Source organism: Oncorhynchus keta, chromosome 2 (genome assembly GCF_023373465.1).
Source record: "Oncorhynchus keta strain PuntledgeMale-10-30-2019 chromosome 2, Oket_V2, whole genome shotgun sequence".
Taxonomy (NCBI): Eukaryota; Metazoa; Chordata; class Actinopteri; order Salmoniformes; family Salmonidae; genus Oncorhynchus; species Oncorhynchus keta.
Genome location: NC_068422.1, coordinates 64,318,933 through 64,336,773, shown reverse-complemented (window position 1 = coordinate 64,336,773; position 17,841 = coordinate 64,318,933). Strand labels below are relative to the sequence as shown.

The window sequence follows — 17,841 nt, the reverse complement described above, 5'->3', positions numbered from 1 at the left end:
CATTGTTTGATTTTAAATCCAAACTTTTGGAGTATAGAGCCAAAAGAAGAAAACATGCTTCACTGTCCCAACAATTACAGAGGGCAGTGTAGATACAGTAGATACTGTACACATACTGTACATACTGTCAGTAAGTGCTTGTGTTGGGTATCTAGGATTTTGATCCAAAGTATTCATTTCAGAATACTGATTCTGGGATTTGTAGTCTGGTGTAACTTTGATTTGCAATGACCGCAAATCCCTCCCTCCCTCCCTCCCCTCCCTCCCTCCCCTCCCTCCCTCCCTCCCTCCCTCCCTCCCTCCCTCCCTCCCTCCCTCCCTCCCTCCCTCCCTCCCTCCCTCCCTCCCTCCCTCCCTCCCTCCCTCCCTCCCTCCCTCCCTCTCAGCTGGATGAGGCCCATAATCAGACCAGGAAGCTACAGCGGTCTCTGGATGAGCAGGTGGAGCAGTCAGAGAACCTCCAGGTCCAACTGGAACATCTGCAGTCCCGGTACGATTGATTCTGACACACACACGCATACGCACACACTCATCATATGCCCTCTCTCTCACACACACACATGCACACACACACACACACACTCGACCTATGTTTATCTACATGCAGGAAAAGCACACTTTCACACGTCCAATGTCATACCCTTCTCAGCGGTCTTTGGTAGTGTAAGATGTTTAATCAGACAGTGTATGGCTGCCATGCTTGTGTAAACTCTAGTTCTCCCAGGTATCTTAGCTGGAGAATATTAGCCCACTGTGAGGCTTTTGTCTTAGTTTGTCAGGCAAGCAGCCCTGCTCACACTAGGCCAGTCTGTCTACTAGCTGTCCTGTCCCCCAGCTCTCTCTCTCTCTCTCTCTCTCTCTCTCTCTCTCTTTCTCTCTTTCTCTCTTTCTCTCTTTCTCTCTTTCTCTCTCTCTCTCTTTCTCTCTTTCTCTCTCCCACTCTCTCTCTCTCTCTCTCTCTCTCTCTCTGCCTTATCATTCCACCCGCGTCCCAGCTCATCCCCTCCGACAGCCAATCGTGGGCCACCCAGTCACAGTTTACCATAGTAACACAGAGCCTGTGTGCAGCACAGCGGTGCTGGCCCCCTGTAGCTTAGCAGAGGGGTGACAGGCGTGTTGGCATGGAAACGCCTTTAGGAACACACACACACACACACACACGGCCTCATGGAGCCCTGATCCGGAACAGTGAGGGAGTCAGGCCCCATCAGGTACCTAGTATAACACTGTACTGTACGTGGATGAACTCGCTCAACCCACATTAACCCTGATGCACGGGTCGTAGCTGGATAGGAGTGGGAATATTAATGGTTTAAAAAAAAATATATATATTAATAGATGAAGGATTTTGAGATTTAGTGGTTGTCCACTACCTCTCCGATTGGTATTTTACTATCCTATCACTCCTCTCTCTTTCTGCCTCTCTCTTTCTCTCCCATCTTTTCCGGCCACATGTAATGCTTTCCTTGATCTCTCTCCTCTGACTCTTTAAAGGGATAATGTGACATTATGGCAATAAGAGCCCCTTTTTCTACACACCCAGAGTCAGATGAACTAGCATACTAGCTGTTCCTATAGACCTTCAGCTAGTTAGCAATGGCTCCAGAAACGACCTACACCTTCCTTAAAACTACACGCAGAGACATACCAATAGTATCCATGAGTTCATCTGACCCTGGGGAAGTAGAAAAAAAGACATTGCCAAAATGTCTCACTATCCCTTTAACCAGAGGAATAGTTCCCACCACATCCCAGCCTGTCTGTCTGAGATATAAATAGTTTAGTGGTCTCCCAGCTCCAGCCCAGTCTATGATCATAAAGCTAATGTCTAAACCAATAACTCAGACCAGGCCAGGTGATCCGGGAAAACCTCTGTTGCATTCTGGGACAGCCAAAACTGTGTGTGTGTGTGTGTGTGTGTGTGTGTGTGTGTGTGTGTGTGTGTGTGTGTGTGTGTGTGTGTGTGTGTGTGTGTGTGTGTGTGTGTGTGTGTGTGTGTGTGTGTGTGTGTGTGTGTGTGTGTGTGTGTGTGTGTGTGTGTGTGTGTGGTGGGGAAGGGGTGGTTAGTGGCCCAGCCTGCCAAATGCTTATTTTACTGTAGCTTGTTAAAAGTCCATCCTTCACATTGATTTATCAATCAATCCTCTGTGGATCATCTAATCCTGTGCACACATGCTCAATGTCACACACACACACACACACACACACACACACACACACACAAACACAAACATACTCCACATAGCCTGTACACACATGACCTTTGGCCCCCGGGTTTGTTAACAGACCTAGGGTCAGTGTTGAGGTAGTTGCAGATGGATATAATGGCCTGGGAGAAATGGAGAGGGAGATAAGAGATGAACACGAAAGACAGACAGACAGACAGACAGACAGACAGACAGACAGACAGACAGACAGACAGACAGACAGACAGACAGACAAAGCTAGCCACCATGAGAAAGGTCCCTAACAATAGGGGGCGTTATTGTAATGCCGTCGCCATGACACTGTCAGAACGTTGTGAAAACAGAAAGGTCCTGATCCAGAGGTGTGGTGATGTCATGTGAGGCATCTTTACACCAGGATCTGGCCTTTACACTTTGCGATACTGTGTCGCTCCAATCTGTCACACTGGACATAAACAACTAGCCACTTCTATGGCTGAGGTGTAGGCCTATTCTACAAGGCAGAATCAATGAGTTAGCCAGCCAACTTGCCTTAATATTCTGAGATTACTTATAATTTCTTTGAAAAATAAGCTTGAAATGGGCATGGTCTAATTGATTCAACATCCAAAACCACATATCTAAGTTTAACTTTCTTAATGAACCATAAAATCAATAGTTATTCATGGCTGTTTATCAAAGTTAGCTGGCTAACTCATTGATCCTGCTTTGTAGTGTACCCCTCTGGTCTGAAGCCTGACCGCTTAATGGTCCACAAGAAACTTTTCAGGATAGTGTGATGGGAATGCATGTGCATGTGGGAAGAAAGGATGTTTTTCTTTCTGTGTGTTGTGTCGTTTCTGGTGGACCGGCAGGACGTTCAGATCTCTCCAAATACTCGGCACTCTGAAGGCAGGTAGAAAGTGGATCAAATGAAGCATGTTCTTTTCTGTTGATTTCCCGTCAGTGTATTAGGCTTGTCTGTTTAGCGCAATCAGGGGGCCAATTCAGACTTCAAAATGGGACGCAGGTTGTGGAGCACCAACGATATGAGCAAAACTCTCTGGATGAACAGTGAGAGGCTTAACACGCACAGCCCCAATGTAGAGCTGTGGATGTTGACAGCAGGTTGTGTGCGCTGCCATTTGAAGTTCTCCTCTCGGCTTGTATGTCTTCCGAGGAGCCGCGTTAGTGGGTTTAACGTGATCTGAGAGGTGGTTATATAACAGAAGAGATGGAGTAGGAGAGGAGGATTAGAAAAGAGAGGGAAAGCGAGGGGGAAAAAAACAACGTTGGTTTCGTCTACAGGTTTAAGAGGAAGGGCTAAGGATTGTGTTGGTATTTGAGATCTTTCTAACCTTGATTTCTCTCTCCTTTCAATCTAACGTATAGCCTTCATACTGTATATTCCCATGGAGTGTGCCACATTGCTATTTGATATTGTACCAGCTGTGAACAGACAGAAATAACACATTAGCAGTTTAGCAAGGCTGTTGGCTTTATAGATTAGATTGATTTGCGTTCATGCATTTGTAGCGGAGGCTTTGTTGTGGAAGATATTGTGGAAGCAATTGGGCATGAGTTTGATAAATTAATTATAGTAGCAGCATGAAAATATAGACTACCCACTGGGCACAGACGCAATTTAATTGTTTAGTTTTGATTTCATTTCTGTTGAGTTGTCAACTAACGTGAATTTGACGTGAAATCAACAAAACATTTCATGTCATTGGATTTAAGTTCAAAGTTGTGTGGAAAAAAGCTGGAAATTCCCCTACGTTGATGACTTTTTAACAAATCACATTTATGTTTTTGTAATGACATGGAAACAATGTTGATTCAACCAGTTTTTGCCCAGTGGGTATCATTTCTCTACCCCCCTCCCTCTCTCTCTCTCTCTCTCTCTCTCTCTCTCTCTCTCTCTCTCTCTCTCTCTCTCTCCCCTCTTGTCCTTCAGATGTACTCTCTGACACCTTAAAATGGCCTTGCTAAGTGTTTGGGCAATGGAAAAGCTTTTAGTCGTTTAGTGGGTGACTGTGGTCAAAACACTATTATGTGTAATTTAGCGCTATTAAAAGGATCTCTGTTCCTGTCAGTGAGTCCCCCGGTAGACTAACATGGCCTGGGGAAAAGAGAGGGTCAATCTAGGCCTCTGGCTCCATCATACTAGCCTGATTCCACATCTGTTGGTATTGTCCTGCTAACTCCTGTATATAGTCAATAACCACAGACATTGACAGGACAGCACAAACAGACCTGGAACCAGGCTAGCATTACACCACAGAGGATGAGAACAGAGAGTAGTAAATGGGAGCACTAACACAGACACTGCTTCTTGGAAATACTTAACATAGTATATTCTGTACTTGCCAGGGTTTAGTTTTCTCTATGGCGGACATATCGTAGAGGCTGATTCTCTCTACCTGGTTGAATAATCTAATTTGACGGAGAGTGATCTGGGTGTGTGGGAGGCAGTGTTCTTTCTTTTTCTAAACTGAGGCTCAGTTCACCCTTGAGCCATTCTAGCTGTGCGTCATCACAACACACACAGCAGCGCACACTACTGCAGATTCACTGCGAACAAGCACGCCAATCCATTCTGCAAATTTCTCGAAATAGTTCAACTCTCTCACATCATAATAACATGAGTGGTTGTGTAGTTTTAATAAGGATGTTGTTTGTCAGGGCTGAGGTGAGGGAGTGTCCTTTGCTGGTTGAGCTGCAGCTCAGACCAGGGTCATCTATAATTGAGGAGGGAGTGGATTCATTATGTGAAGCTGTGTTGGGTCTTTGATGTGCAGAGTGAGGTGCTGAAGCCTGCGGGTGAGGGATCAGATATGGCCCCACAGAGCCACCGTGTCACATTAGTGTCACTTTGTCTCCCAACGGGATGCTGCATGGGGCACAGCTCAACACTCACACTGATCAATCACTGAACACTCACACTGAACCCACACAGAACACACACACACTGAACAATCACTGAACACACAGCTCAACACACACTGATCAATCACTGAACACTCACACTGAACACACACTGAACACACACACTGAAAAATCACTGAACACACAGCTCAACACACACTGAACACTCATACTGAACACACACACTGAAAAATCACTGAACACACAGCTCAACACACACTGAACACTCATACTGAACACACTGATCAAACACTGAATACTCACACTGAACACACTAAACGCTCACTAAGCACACACTAAACACACTAAACACACTGAACACACTGAACACACTAAACACACACTGAACACTCATACTGAACACACTGATCAAACACTAAATACTCACACGGAACACACACTAAACGCTCACTAAGCACACACTAAACACACTGAACACACTAAACACACTGAACACTCACACACTGAACACTCATACTGAACACACTGATCAAACACTGAACACTCACACTGAACACACACTAAACACTCACTAAGCACACACTAAACACACTGAACACACTAAACGCACACTGAACACTCACACACTGAACACTCACACACTGAGCACTCATACTGAACACACTGATCAAAACTGAACAATCACTGAACACACAGCTCAACACTCACACTGAACAATCACTGAACAAACACTGAACACACACTGAACATACTAAACACACACTGAAAACTCACACTGAACACTCACTGAACACTCACACACTGAACACTTATACTGAACACACTGAAGAAACACTGAACACTCATACTGAACACACTGAATAAATACTGAACACTTACACTGAACACACACTGAAAAATCACTGAACACACAGCTCAACACTCACACTGAACACAAACTGAATGTTCACTAAACACACACTGAACACACACTGAACACACTAAACACACTAAACAAACACTGAACACACTAAACACACACTGAACACACACACACTGAACACTCACACTGAACACCCTGAACAAACACTGAACACTCCCACTGAAAGCTCACTAAACACACACTGAACACTCATGCTGAACACACTGAACAAGTACTGAACACTCACTGAACACACTAAACACAATAAACACATTCCAAACACAAACTGATCACTCACACTGAACACACACTGAACACGCACACTGAATACACTGAACAAACACTGAGCTATCACACTGAACTCACACAGAACTCACACTAAACACACACTGAACTCACACTGAACACACACTCAATGCTCACTAAACACACACTGAACACTTACACAGAACATGTTGAACACACACTGAACACTCACACTGAACACTCACTAAACACACTGTAGACACACTGAACACTCACACTGAACACACACTGAATGTTCACCAAACACACACTGAAGACACACTGAACACACTACACTTTCATTAAACACACACTGAACACACACACTCCTCTATTGCTGGTATTGTTGCACACTTGAACAATGTCACCGACTTTCAAGCGTGTAGAAGTTTAGAATGATTACTTTTCTTTTTTTTAAATCACAAGACAGACAGGGCACATCAGACATGCCGCCTTTATCATCACTAGGTCTCGTTCTACTGATGGTCAATAATCTAAGAGCCCTAAGACCTCTGAGATCTCTTAGTTGGCCTAACAGTGCCTGACATTGAGCATTAGTCAGTAATAACTACAATAACCATCTTTTATCCTAAAGTACTGGTCTGCTTTGCAGTACCATGTGATTGTCTAAAGATATTACCCATAATAATAATATAAAAAAGAAGGGTGGCTATTTTTTATGCCTAATATTTCTATGGGTCCCACAGTATCATTACTGACTGATTAGCGCCCCCAGCTCACATTGATCACTCATGAACTTGGACAGCTCATAATGTAAATCTCACTATCTGTTTCCAGCCAGCTCATCCACCCTCTCATATTCCCTGCTCTCCAGTATGAGTCAGTCAGTCAGTCAGTCAGTGAGTCCTTCAGTCAGTCAGTTAGTCCGTCAGTCAGTCAGTGAGTCCTTCAGTCAGTCAGTGAGTCCTTCAGTCAGTCAGTGAGTTAGTCCGTCAGTCAGTCAGTGAGTCCTTCAGTCAGTCAGTGAGTCCTTCAGTCAGTCAGTGAGTCCTTCAGTAAGTCAGTGAGTCCTTCAGTAAGTCAGTGAGTCCTTCAGTCAGTCAGTGAGTCCTTCAGTCAGTCAGTCAGTCAGTTAGTCCGTCAGTCAGTCAGTGAGTCCTTCAGTCCTTCAGTCAGTCTCTCAGACAGTCAGTCAGTCAGTCAGTCAGTGAGTCAGTCAATCAGTCTGTCAGTCAGTCAGTCAGTCAGTGAGTCAGTCACTCAGTAAGTCCTTTAGTCAGTCAGTGAGTCAGTCAGTCAGTCAGTCAGTCCGTCAGTCAGTCAGTGAGTCCTTCAGTAAGTCAGTGAGTCCTTCAGTCAGTCAGTGAGTCCTTCAGTCAGTCAGTCAGTCAGTTAGTCCGTCAGTCAGTCAGTGAGTCCTTCAGTCCTTCTGTCAGTCTGTCAGACAGTCAGTCAGTCAGTGAGTCAGTCAATCAGTCTGTCAGTCAGTCAGTCAGTGAGTCAGTCACTCAGTAAGTCCTTTAGTCAGTCAGTGAGTCAGTCAGTCAGTCAGTCAGTCAGTCAGTCAGTCGCCAGTCAGTCCCAGGCAGGCAGTGGTGCAGTGGTGGCTGGCCTAGTGTTTTTAGCTATCGTAGGTTCATGAGTGCTACTGTCTAGACTCTAGTTGATCAGCAGTGTAACTGCATTGCCTGGGAGCTGGGCTGGTCTGGGGTCTTGGCTGGGCTCCTCCTCTCTAATGAGTCCTCTATTTACCTGGACAGCCTCAGACGCCAGGCATTGTCTTCAGCACAAGTTTCCTGACGGTTAAGCTGTTGTGTCCTAATAAAGCGTGACAGCAGATATACTGAACTTGCTACGACACAGGGGAAGGAAGGAGTTGGATAAAGTAGAAGAGAGAAAAGGAGGGAGCTGGAGAAGGTAAAGAGAGAGAAGGAGGGAGCTGGAGAAGGTAAAGAGAGAGAAGGAAGGAGTTGGATAAAGTAGAAGAGAAAGAAGGAGGGAGCTGGAGAAGGTAAAGAGAGAGAAGGAGGGAGCTGGAGAAGGTAAAGAGAGAGAAGGAGGGAGCTGGAGAAGGTAAAGAGAGAGAAGGAGGGAGCTGGAGAATGTAAAGAGAGAGAAGGAGGGAGCTGGAGAAGGTAAAGAGAGAGAAGGAGGGAGCTGGAGAAGGTAAAGAGAGAGAAGGAGGGAGCTGGAGAAGGTAAAGAGAGAGAAGGAGGGAGCTGGAGAAAGTAAAGAGAGAGAAGGAGGGAGCTGGAGAAGGTAAAGAGAGAGAAGGAGGGAGCTGGAGAAGGTAAAGAGAGAGAAGGAGGGAGCTGGAGAAGGTAAAGAGAGAGAAGGAGGGAGCTGGAGAAAGTAAAGAGAGAGAAGGAGGGAGCTGGAGAAGGTAAAGAGAGAGAAGGAGGGAGCTGGAGAAAGTAAAGAGAGAGAAGGAGGGAGCTGGAGAAGGTAAAGAGAGAGAAGGAGGGAGCTGGAGAAGGTAAAGAGAGAGAAGGAAGGAGTTGGAGACAGTAGAAGAGAGAGAAGGAGGGAGCTGGAGAAGATAAAGAGAGAGAAGGAAGGAGTTGGAGAAAGTAGAAGAGAGAGAAGGAGGGAGCTGGAGAAGGTAAAGAGAGAGAAGGAGGGAGCTGGAGAAGGTAAAGAGAGAGAAGGAGGGAGCTGGAGAAGGTAAAGAGAGAGAAGGAGGGAGCTGGAGAAGGTAAAGAGAGAGAAGGAAGGAGTTGGAGACAGTAGAAGAGAGAGAAGGAGGGAGCTGGAGAAGGTAAAGAGAGAGAAGGAAGGAGTTGGAGAAAGTAGAAGAGAGAAAAGGAGGGAGCTGGAGAAGGTAAAGAGAGAGAAGGAGGGAGCTGGAGAAGGTAAAGAGAGAGAAGGAAGGAGTTGGATAAAGTAGAAGAGAGAGAAGGAGGGAGCTGGAGAAGGTAAAGAGAGAGAAGGAGGGAGCTGGAGAAGGTAAAGAGAGAGAAGGAGGGAGCTGGAGAATGTAAAGAGAGAGAAGGAGGGAGCTGGAGAAGGTAAAGAGAGAGAAGGAGGGAGCTGGAGAAGGTAAAGAGAGAGAAGGAGGGAGCTGGAGAAGGTAAAGAGAGAGAAGGAGGGAGCTGGAGAAAGTAAAGAGAGAGAAGGAGGGAGCTGGAGAAGGTAAAGAGAGAGAAGGAGGGAGCTGGAGAAGGTAAAGAGAGAGAAGGAGGGAGCTGGAGAAGGTAAAGAGAGAGAAGGAGGGAGCTGGAGAAAGTAAAGAGAGAGAAGGAGGGAGCTGGAGAAGGTAAAGAGAGAGAAGGAGGGAGCTGGAGAAAGTAAAGAGAGAGAAGGAGGGAGCTGGAGAAGGTAAAGAGAGAGAAGGAGGGAGCTGGAGAAGGTAAAGAGAGAGAAGGAAGGAGTTGGAGACAGTAGAAGAGAGAGAAGGAGGGAGCTGGAGAAGATAAAGAGAGAGAAGGAAGGAGTTGGAGAAAGTAGAAGAGAGAGAAGGAGGGAGCTGGAGAAGGTAAAGAGAGAGAAGGAGGGAGCTGGAGAAGGTAAAGAGAGAGAAGGAGGGAGCTGGAGAAGGTAAAGAGAGAGAAGGAGGGAGCTGGAGAAGGTAAAGAGAGAGAAGGAAGGAGTTGGAGACAGTAGAAGAGAGAGAAGGAGGGAGCTGGAGAAGGTAAAGAGAGAGAAGGAAGGAGTTGGAGAAAGTAGAAGAGAGAGAAGGAGGGAGCTGGAGAAGGTAAAGAGAGAGAAGGAGGGAGCTGGAGAAGGTAAAGAGAGAGAAGGAGGGAGCTGGAGAAGGTAAAGAGAGAGAAGGAAGGAGTTGGAGACAGTAGAAGAGAGAGAAGGAGGGAGCTGGAGAAGGTAAAGAGAGAGAAGGAAGGAGTTGGAGACAGTAGAAGAGAGAGAAGGAGGGAGCTGTAGAAGGTAAAGAGAGAGAAGGAAGGAGTTGGAGAAAGTAGAAGAGAGAGAAGGAGGGAGCTGGAGAAGGTAAAGAGAGAGAAGGAAGGAGTTGGAGACAGTAGAAGAGAGAGAAGGAGGGAGCTGGAGAAGGTAAAGAGAGAGAAGGAGGGAGCTGGAGAAGGTAAAGAGAGAGCGAAAACAGACAGGAAAAAGAGAGCGTGTTGGTTTAAGGAATTAACTGCGTCTGCTTTTCCTTTGTACCTGTTTGTCTTTGTCATTATGGCGCAGACCGAGCCGACTGCAAACACTCAGGTAGGATTTTGGGCCCAAGTCAAGGTGATGAATCATCTCAAAATGAAGATCAATTCGGCAATATATATATATTGATACATAATTTAAGCTTTTCTCTGAGCCTCAGAGGGATTCATTACAGCCAGGCTTGATGGGAACCTTCTGCTGAATTTCAAAAAATGTACCTGGGTTGTAGAGAGCAGACTCTACTCTCTCGCCTTCTCTCTCTCTCTCTCTCTCTCTCTCTCTCTCTATTCCTCTCTCCCTCTCTCTTCCTGTCCCCCCGCTCTACCTCTGTAGAGATAATGTTAGTATTTCACTGTTGTACATGTGATATGATCACCAGTATAACAGCCGTGGCTCAGTAACTGGTCATTGCTGGCTAACTGAGTGTTACCTGGCAACGGAAGCAGCTCCGCTGTGCTGGGCTTTTAGGCAATGGTGAATTATGCATGGTTTGTTTATCTGACGCAGAGTGCTGAAATATGCCTTTGTTTACTCGCTCACCTTTGAGATCTCCACAGTGATTTTCTGGAAGAACTTTACCTTAGTTGTTGGGGGAATAATCAGACTTTTACAGGGGAAACAGAATTTTGACGGCACTGGGCCTTTAAGTGCCAGTTGTGGAAAATGGAGATCAAAACCTGAAGGAGCCTTCTCACTCAAGGCCACTCACTCTTCCTCTCCTCTGTGTTCCTCTGTTCTAGACTGCGGCGGCAGAAGAGCCCTGGCCTGTTTGGGAAGATGAGATCAGCTCGGTTCAGCCCGGAGAACCCAGATGGACCGCCCAGCGACCCAGACGAAGAGGAGGAGGAGCTACAGATCCAGATCCCATGAACAAAGGAAGGACACACAGACTCTGACTTAGGGCTCTTCATTTCACACCGTGTGTGTCCCATAGACAGACAGACTGATAGTTGGACAGCTGTGATCTCCATTGACCTGGCTCATCCTGTTAGAGACAAACACTGGCACATGGTTGTCATGGGCAAGGTTGCCATGGAACCCGTCGCCACCTGTACCCGTGAACTACAGAGCTACCAGCAGGGTTCCAGAGAGAGCCCTCCCTACATGACAACTGACAGTACACTACACTACCACACTACAGTACAACCCACAGTGCACTACAGTTACAAGCCACTACAGCCTGAGCCTACAGCCCTCTAGATCCCAACCATCATTACCATCACTCCCATATCTACAACACCCTCAGTGGTGAAACTCTCGCAATCACACTGCTACCCAATCCTCGGTCTGAAACTCATGCCTCCTCTTCCACCCTCCCTTCTCTTTCTTTCCTGAGTTCCGTCTCCCAGTGAATGTTGTACAGTATCCTTCCTGATGTATCAAAACACTCAGGAAAGGGGCGTTGACCTAGCTGTGATGTTCCGGCAGTGTTCTGGTAATGTTACGTAATGCGTTTGGTATCGTTAGCTGTGCACACCGTTCAGTACAGTAAAGGTCATTAGCCATCAGGTCACTGTGGCACCTGGGCTCATCATTAGTTCATCAGTGTGTTGGGCTCAGCCTCAGACAGCTTAAATTCTTCCAGTATGAGGGACAGGTAGTATTCTTGGGAGAGACTGGGACCGGATATAAAGGGACATTAAGGGCCCTCCACCGCTATGTCCCCTCACCATAACCACTAAGGGACAAGGTGCTTATGTAGAGGACGGGTCCATTAGACCTACAGTATTTACCTTGTGGACATATTGGGTTGTTCATTCTGAAAGAAACGTTGGTGGTCAATACACACATCCTTAGGAAAAACGTAGGCGCTGATTAAGTAGATACTAGAGAAGCACAGAAAGGGCCTGCACACCGCACGGTTTTGATCCACAACGATCTTCGTCAGGCCAAGACCCTCGTGGATGGAGACGTGGTCAATGATGTGGTCATTGGGAGCTTATTCAGTGTGCAGGCCTTTCTGTTCTGTTCATTCTGAAAGCAATAAGGCATCGGCTATAAGACATCAGCAATAAGACATCGCTTACTCATCTGCTACTACAGGGACCAAGTTATTTGTCACGGTCATGCAAACTATTTATGTTGTTGTTTTTGATGATTGATCTGTAAACCACAGTGTTTTTTTTGTATTTAGCTCTATAAATGTTATAAGTGTACCTGTAAACCTTGCTTTGTTTGTCTCTTGTCATGAGCATTGTGTCAGATGTGTGTGTACGTTTAAGACGGTGTAACATCTTGATAGAGGGTCATCTGAACATCAAAGCCGCCATGAACTCAACATGGTGGAGTGGGGGGTCAACGCTTGAATGCCTATTGTGACATGAGAGAAATCGAGTACTACCTTCGGGCCAAGGTGGAGGTGAATCACGAAAGGAAAGACAGTCAGATGAGTTTCCCTCAAAAACAAGAGACGTCTATCTCGGAATGTGATATCTTCACGGCTCGGGGGCAGAAGAGAAACGCCATTGATGTTGTGTTACACAACAACGCCAGGTCCTTGTGTTAATACATTGGGAATCTGCTCGGCAGAACACGGTATTGTCCAGCCCGCTGCAGTGATGTTTCCCCATAGTGCCATCAGTCTTACGACGTCTAGTCTCTTAGAGGTCTGAGTCTAACGGGTCTCCTCTCCCAACTCAATATTAGGAAGATGTTCCTAATGTTTTGTACAATCACCTATTTCTCAAACCTGTATGGTTGTTCATGTTTTGATGGCTGACACTGAGGTATTGGGCTGAGTGCAGGTTGAGGTGGAGTGCAGATATGGCTGGAGATCACTGACAGCGCAGACCTCTGGTTCTCTCCGCTCTGACCTTTTCACTCTGTTCTCTCCTTTCTGTCCTCTCTTCTCTGCCCTCTTCTCGCTTTCCTCTTTCTCCGCCCTCTCTTATCTCTCCTCTCCTCTCTGTCTTCTTCTCTCTGCCCTCTTCTCTGGCCTATCCTCTCTGTCCTCTGTTCTCTCTGTCTTCTTCTCTCTGCCTTCGCTCGGTCCTCTCTCATGTGACCAGGGCTCTGGGATGGCTCTCTGATATCCAGTGTACCGAAGACAATTCATTACAGCTCATTAAGCCCAGTGCATAAGGACAGAGAGAGAGAGATAGAAGCAAACAGACTGAAAAGGATGAGAAGGGGAGAGTTCTGTCTGACAGCTTTGATCAGACCATTAGAATTAGGCTTCAGACTGTTCATCAAGACCAACCACTTGCAGGTTGAGCTTTGGGGTCAGTTAGTGAGCAGAACATACTTATTTTTGCTTCTGCCTAATTCTATGTCCAGGCTATGTCGTATACGTTTGTGTGGTCACATTCATGCGAGTGTAATTGTATGGGTCTGAGTCTGTGTGTTGTGTTCTATCTCTAAGCACGCAGTGTGTCTGGGGCTGTGTGAGGTTCATGCTGCATCAGGTTCTGTTCAGGCCCATTGGTTGCTGGGTCATTACTGAGGAGGCCCCAGTCACTCAGTCCCTGCGTCAGTCAGAGTCCCAGCCCTGCTATTCTCCGCTCTGCTCTACTCTGCTGTGTGGCTTCCCTCCAAGTCAGAGACCATTAGCATGAGCGACAGCAGGAAGAGGACCCTGATTACATTGCAGAGAGAGAGACAACACTTATCTTTCCTCCTCCTCTGTTCCTCTCTCTGTGTTGAAGTCTCCTCTCTGTCTCTGCTCTCGCTGCACCATGCCTACTTGAGTGGTACCAAAGCTGACGCCGGGTTTTTGTCTTTCCTGTTCAACTGAAGCAAGACCTGCACGTCCTTTTTCAGGGGCTTTATCGGCACGCACAATAATTCAGTTTTCCGCATTACTGTATGGCTAGACCTGTAAAAAATACTGTAAGAAATAATGTGGGCCTCAATCCATGTTATTGTAATCCCTATACGAATTCTATAGGAATCTATGCTTGTACAATACATGTGCACTCTCTGTGTATCTCTCGCGCTCTCTCGCTCGCTCTTCTACACGCTCACTCACGCTTGGGTGAACTTTAATGAGATTGAGACAGACCAATGGTAACTGCCTGACTTTTAGCTCAGAGCCAACGATTCAAGGCTATGGTGTGCGATGGCTCTCCCCTGGCAGACATGATAGTAATTATAGTGTGTGATATGAACCTCCTCAGACAGGAAAGCTTAATTAATATGTTATACTACTCTGATTAAGCTCCATGTAGGTTGAAGGACTAAATCACAGATCAGCCTCAAATACTATTTCCTCCTTTCGATGGAGCTTGGAATGCTATTTGTTCCGTTAGTCCCTAAGTGTGCATATGAGTAGCAAGTGTGAGCTGGTGTGTATGAGGAATGAAAGAGAGTGAGTGAATGTGTTTGTATGTGTGTGTGTGCACGTGCATGTTCATTTCAAATGGAAATGGTACAGAAAGTGTTTGTTAATATGCTGCGTTGTTGTTTGGAGAGTGGCCACATTGTTCCCTCCACTGGGAGGACTGGCATGGTACCACACCATTGTGGGCCGCTCTGACTGCATCTGTCTCTGGGACTCACTCTACTCTCCCTTCTCTCTTCTCCCACACTGTCCTTGTTCAGCAGAGACCCTCAACACCACCGCCACAGGAGAAAAAAAAAGACAAAATAGATGGCAGAATTGTGACCGTGCAGTGCAGTGGGATAGACTGACGTCGCACCGTGCCCTGACCGTATTCGATTGTTCTTCAGTATTATGACATCGCAAAAGCTTCACAGTGTGATGCTTCTAAACTGATACCAGGTTGTATGACTAGAGAGTGTTTATAGAGGGAAATTTCTTCATAGCTTCAAGTCGATCTCTGATTCTCAGTCTGAGCATCCAACCAATGTGTCCAACCCACTGTTTCTCCTCCTACCTACTGCTGCATGCTACTGCTGCCCATCTGATTACAGATGAACCCTTCTGCTCACACACCAGTCCCTGGTCTGCTCCCAACGGCAAGATATCACTCCCTAATGTATGAGTGCACCACTGTCTTCCTCCTATTGACGTGCTGTTCACTTCAGTTGGTTGCACTAAAATGCGATTTGAATATTGTGTTGAAAAACACTATGGAATCTCTTCTTCCTCGTGTCTATTCCCACCTCAGTCCAATACACGCTGAGTATGCAACACATTAGGAACACCTTTCCACCACATGGCCTGACCAGGTGAAAGCTATGATCCCTTATTGATGTCACTTGTTAAATCCACTTCAATCAGTGTGGATGACGGGGAGGAGACAGGTTAAAGAAGGATTTTTAAGCCTTGAGGCAATCGAGACATGGATTGTGTATGTGTGCCATTCAGAGGGTGAATGGGCACGACAAAACATTTACAGTAATTGCCTTTGAACAGGGTGTGGTAGTAGGTGCCAGGCGCACCAGTTTGTGTCGTGAACTGCAAAGTTGCTGGGTTTTTCACGCTCAACAGTTTCCCGTGTGTATCAAGAAGGTTCCACTGCCCGAATGGTCCAAATGGTTCACCCTCCAAATGGTCTACCATCCAGCCAACACAACTGTGGGAAGCATTGGAGTCAACATGGGCCAGCATCCCTGTGGAACCCTTTCGACACCTTGTAGAGTCCATGCCCTGACGAATTGAGGTTGTTCTGAGGAAGGTGGTGCAACTCAATATTAGGGAGGGGTTCCTAATGTTGGGTTTGCTCCGTGTACATTATACACAAGTAACATAACTATGGAATGGTTTATTGACAGATAGGCATATCCACATAGTTTCACATGCAACACACCCACGCACACAATCTGCTAACAACAGGTAATAAAATGTGCTCTCTCAGCTCGTTCCCATGGGTGTTTGTGTAATGGGGTGCAGGAGAATGAACTTGGTATAAACGGAGCTGTTTAATAGGTATTCAAAACCTCTGAAAACCAAAATGTATAAAATAAAATAAGAGGGTGCAAAACCCGTCGGACACCAGAACATAACTAGCACACATACATACAACAAGCAATCACCACCAAGGACATGAGGGGAAACAGAGGGTTAAATACACAACACGTAATTGATGGGATTGAAATCAGGTGTGATGGAAGACAAGACCAAACCATTGGAAAATGAAAAATGGATCAGTGATGGCCGAACACCGCCCGAACAAGGAGAGGGACCAACTTCAGAAGAAAGAAGTACCACCTCGGCACTATGAGTACCTCGTCATGCCGTACGGGTTGATGAATGCGCCATCAGTCTTCCAAGCCTTTGTAGACAAGATTTTCAGGGAGCTGCACAGGCAGGGTGTGGTGGTGTATATTGATGACACCTTGATATACTCTGCTACACGCGCCACACATACGTCCCTGGTGCACAGGGTGCTTGGTCGCCTATTGGAGCTGCCTGTCTGCCTGTCTCTCCCAGCGGTCCATTGTCTTGACAACGCGGTCCATGGTGGTGGCAAGATGGTAAAGCATTGCTGCATGCTCCTGGACGCGCTCCTCCACCTCAATTGCCGGGGTACCTTCTCCTGCTGACTCCATAGTTCGGGTCGGTGATTCTGTAATGGGGTGCGTGCTGGTGGCAGGGAAGTCAGGCGCAGGAGAATAAACTTGGTATAAACGGAGCTGTTTAATAAGTGTTCAAAACCTCCAAAAACCAAAATGTATAAAATAAAATAAGAGGGTGCAAAACCTGTTGCACACCAGAACATAACTAGCACACATACATACAACAAACAATCACCGATAAGGACATGTAATTGATGGGATTGAAACCAGGTGTGATGGAAGACAAGACAAAACCAATGGAAAATGGATCAGTGATGGCGAGAAGGTCAGTGACGTCGACCGCCGAACACCGCCGGAACAAGGAGAGGGACCAACTTTGGCGGAAGTCGTGACAGTTTGTCAGTGGAAAAGGAATAACTGTGTTGGGTAAGCATGGATGCTACAACCATGTAACACTGTACGGTGAGTTTTTCCACATTTTGTTGTGTTATGGCCTGAATTGAAAATTGATCAAATGTAGATTGTATTGTCACCAGCCTGCACATAATACCCCATAATGTCAAAGTGGATTTTTACATTTTTTATTTAAAGTTATATTACAAATGAAAAAATGAAAGGTTGAGTTAGTAAGTATTCAAACCCTTTGGTATGGCAAGCCAAAATAAGTTCAGGAGTAAACATTTGTTTAACAAGTCACATAATAAGTTGCATGGACACACTGTGTGCAATAATAGTGTTTTAACGTTATTCATCTCTGTGCCCCACACATACAATTATCTGTAAGGTCCCTCAGTCAAGCAGTGAATGTCAAACACAGATTCAACCACAAAGACCAGGGAAGTTTTCAAATTCCTCGCAAAGAAGGGAATCTATTGGTAGATGGGTCAAAATAAAAAAGCAGACATTGAATATACCTTTGAGCATGGTGAAGTTTTTAATTACACTTTGGATAGTGTATCAATACACCCAGTCACTACAAAGATACAGGCGCCCTTCCTAACTCAGATGGCGGAAAGGAAGGACACTGCTCAGGGATTTCACCATGAGGCCAATGGTGACTTTAAAACATTTACAGAGTTTAATGGCTGTGATAGGAGAAAACTG

At 46.0% G+C, this 17,841-nt stretch overlaps 1 protein-coding gene across 1 annotated transcript in view; it reads left to right on the top strand.

Annotated features, from left to right (window-relative positions):
- LOC118358499 (coiled-coil domain-containing protein 102A-like) overlaps positions 1-12,481 on the top strand; it is a 65,894-nt gene extending 53,413 nt beyond the window's left edge. Inside the window, exons 8-9 of the mRNA XM_052480453.1 lie at positions 387-490; positions 11,058-12,481. Of these exons, the coding sequence (XP_052336413.1) occupies positions 387-490; positions 11,058-11,187 (234 nt within the window). The 3' untranslated portion in view covers positions 11,188-12,481. The remainder of the gene's footprint in view (positions 1-386; positions 491-11,057) is intronic.
- Positions 12,482-17,841: the final 5,360 nt, after the last annotated feature.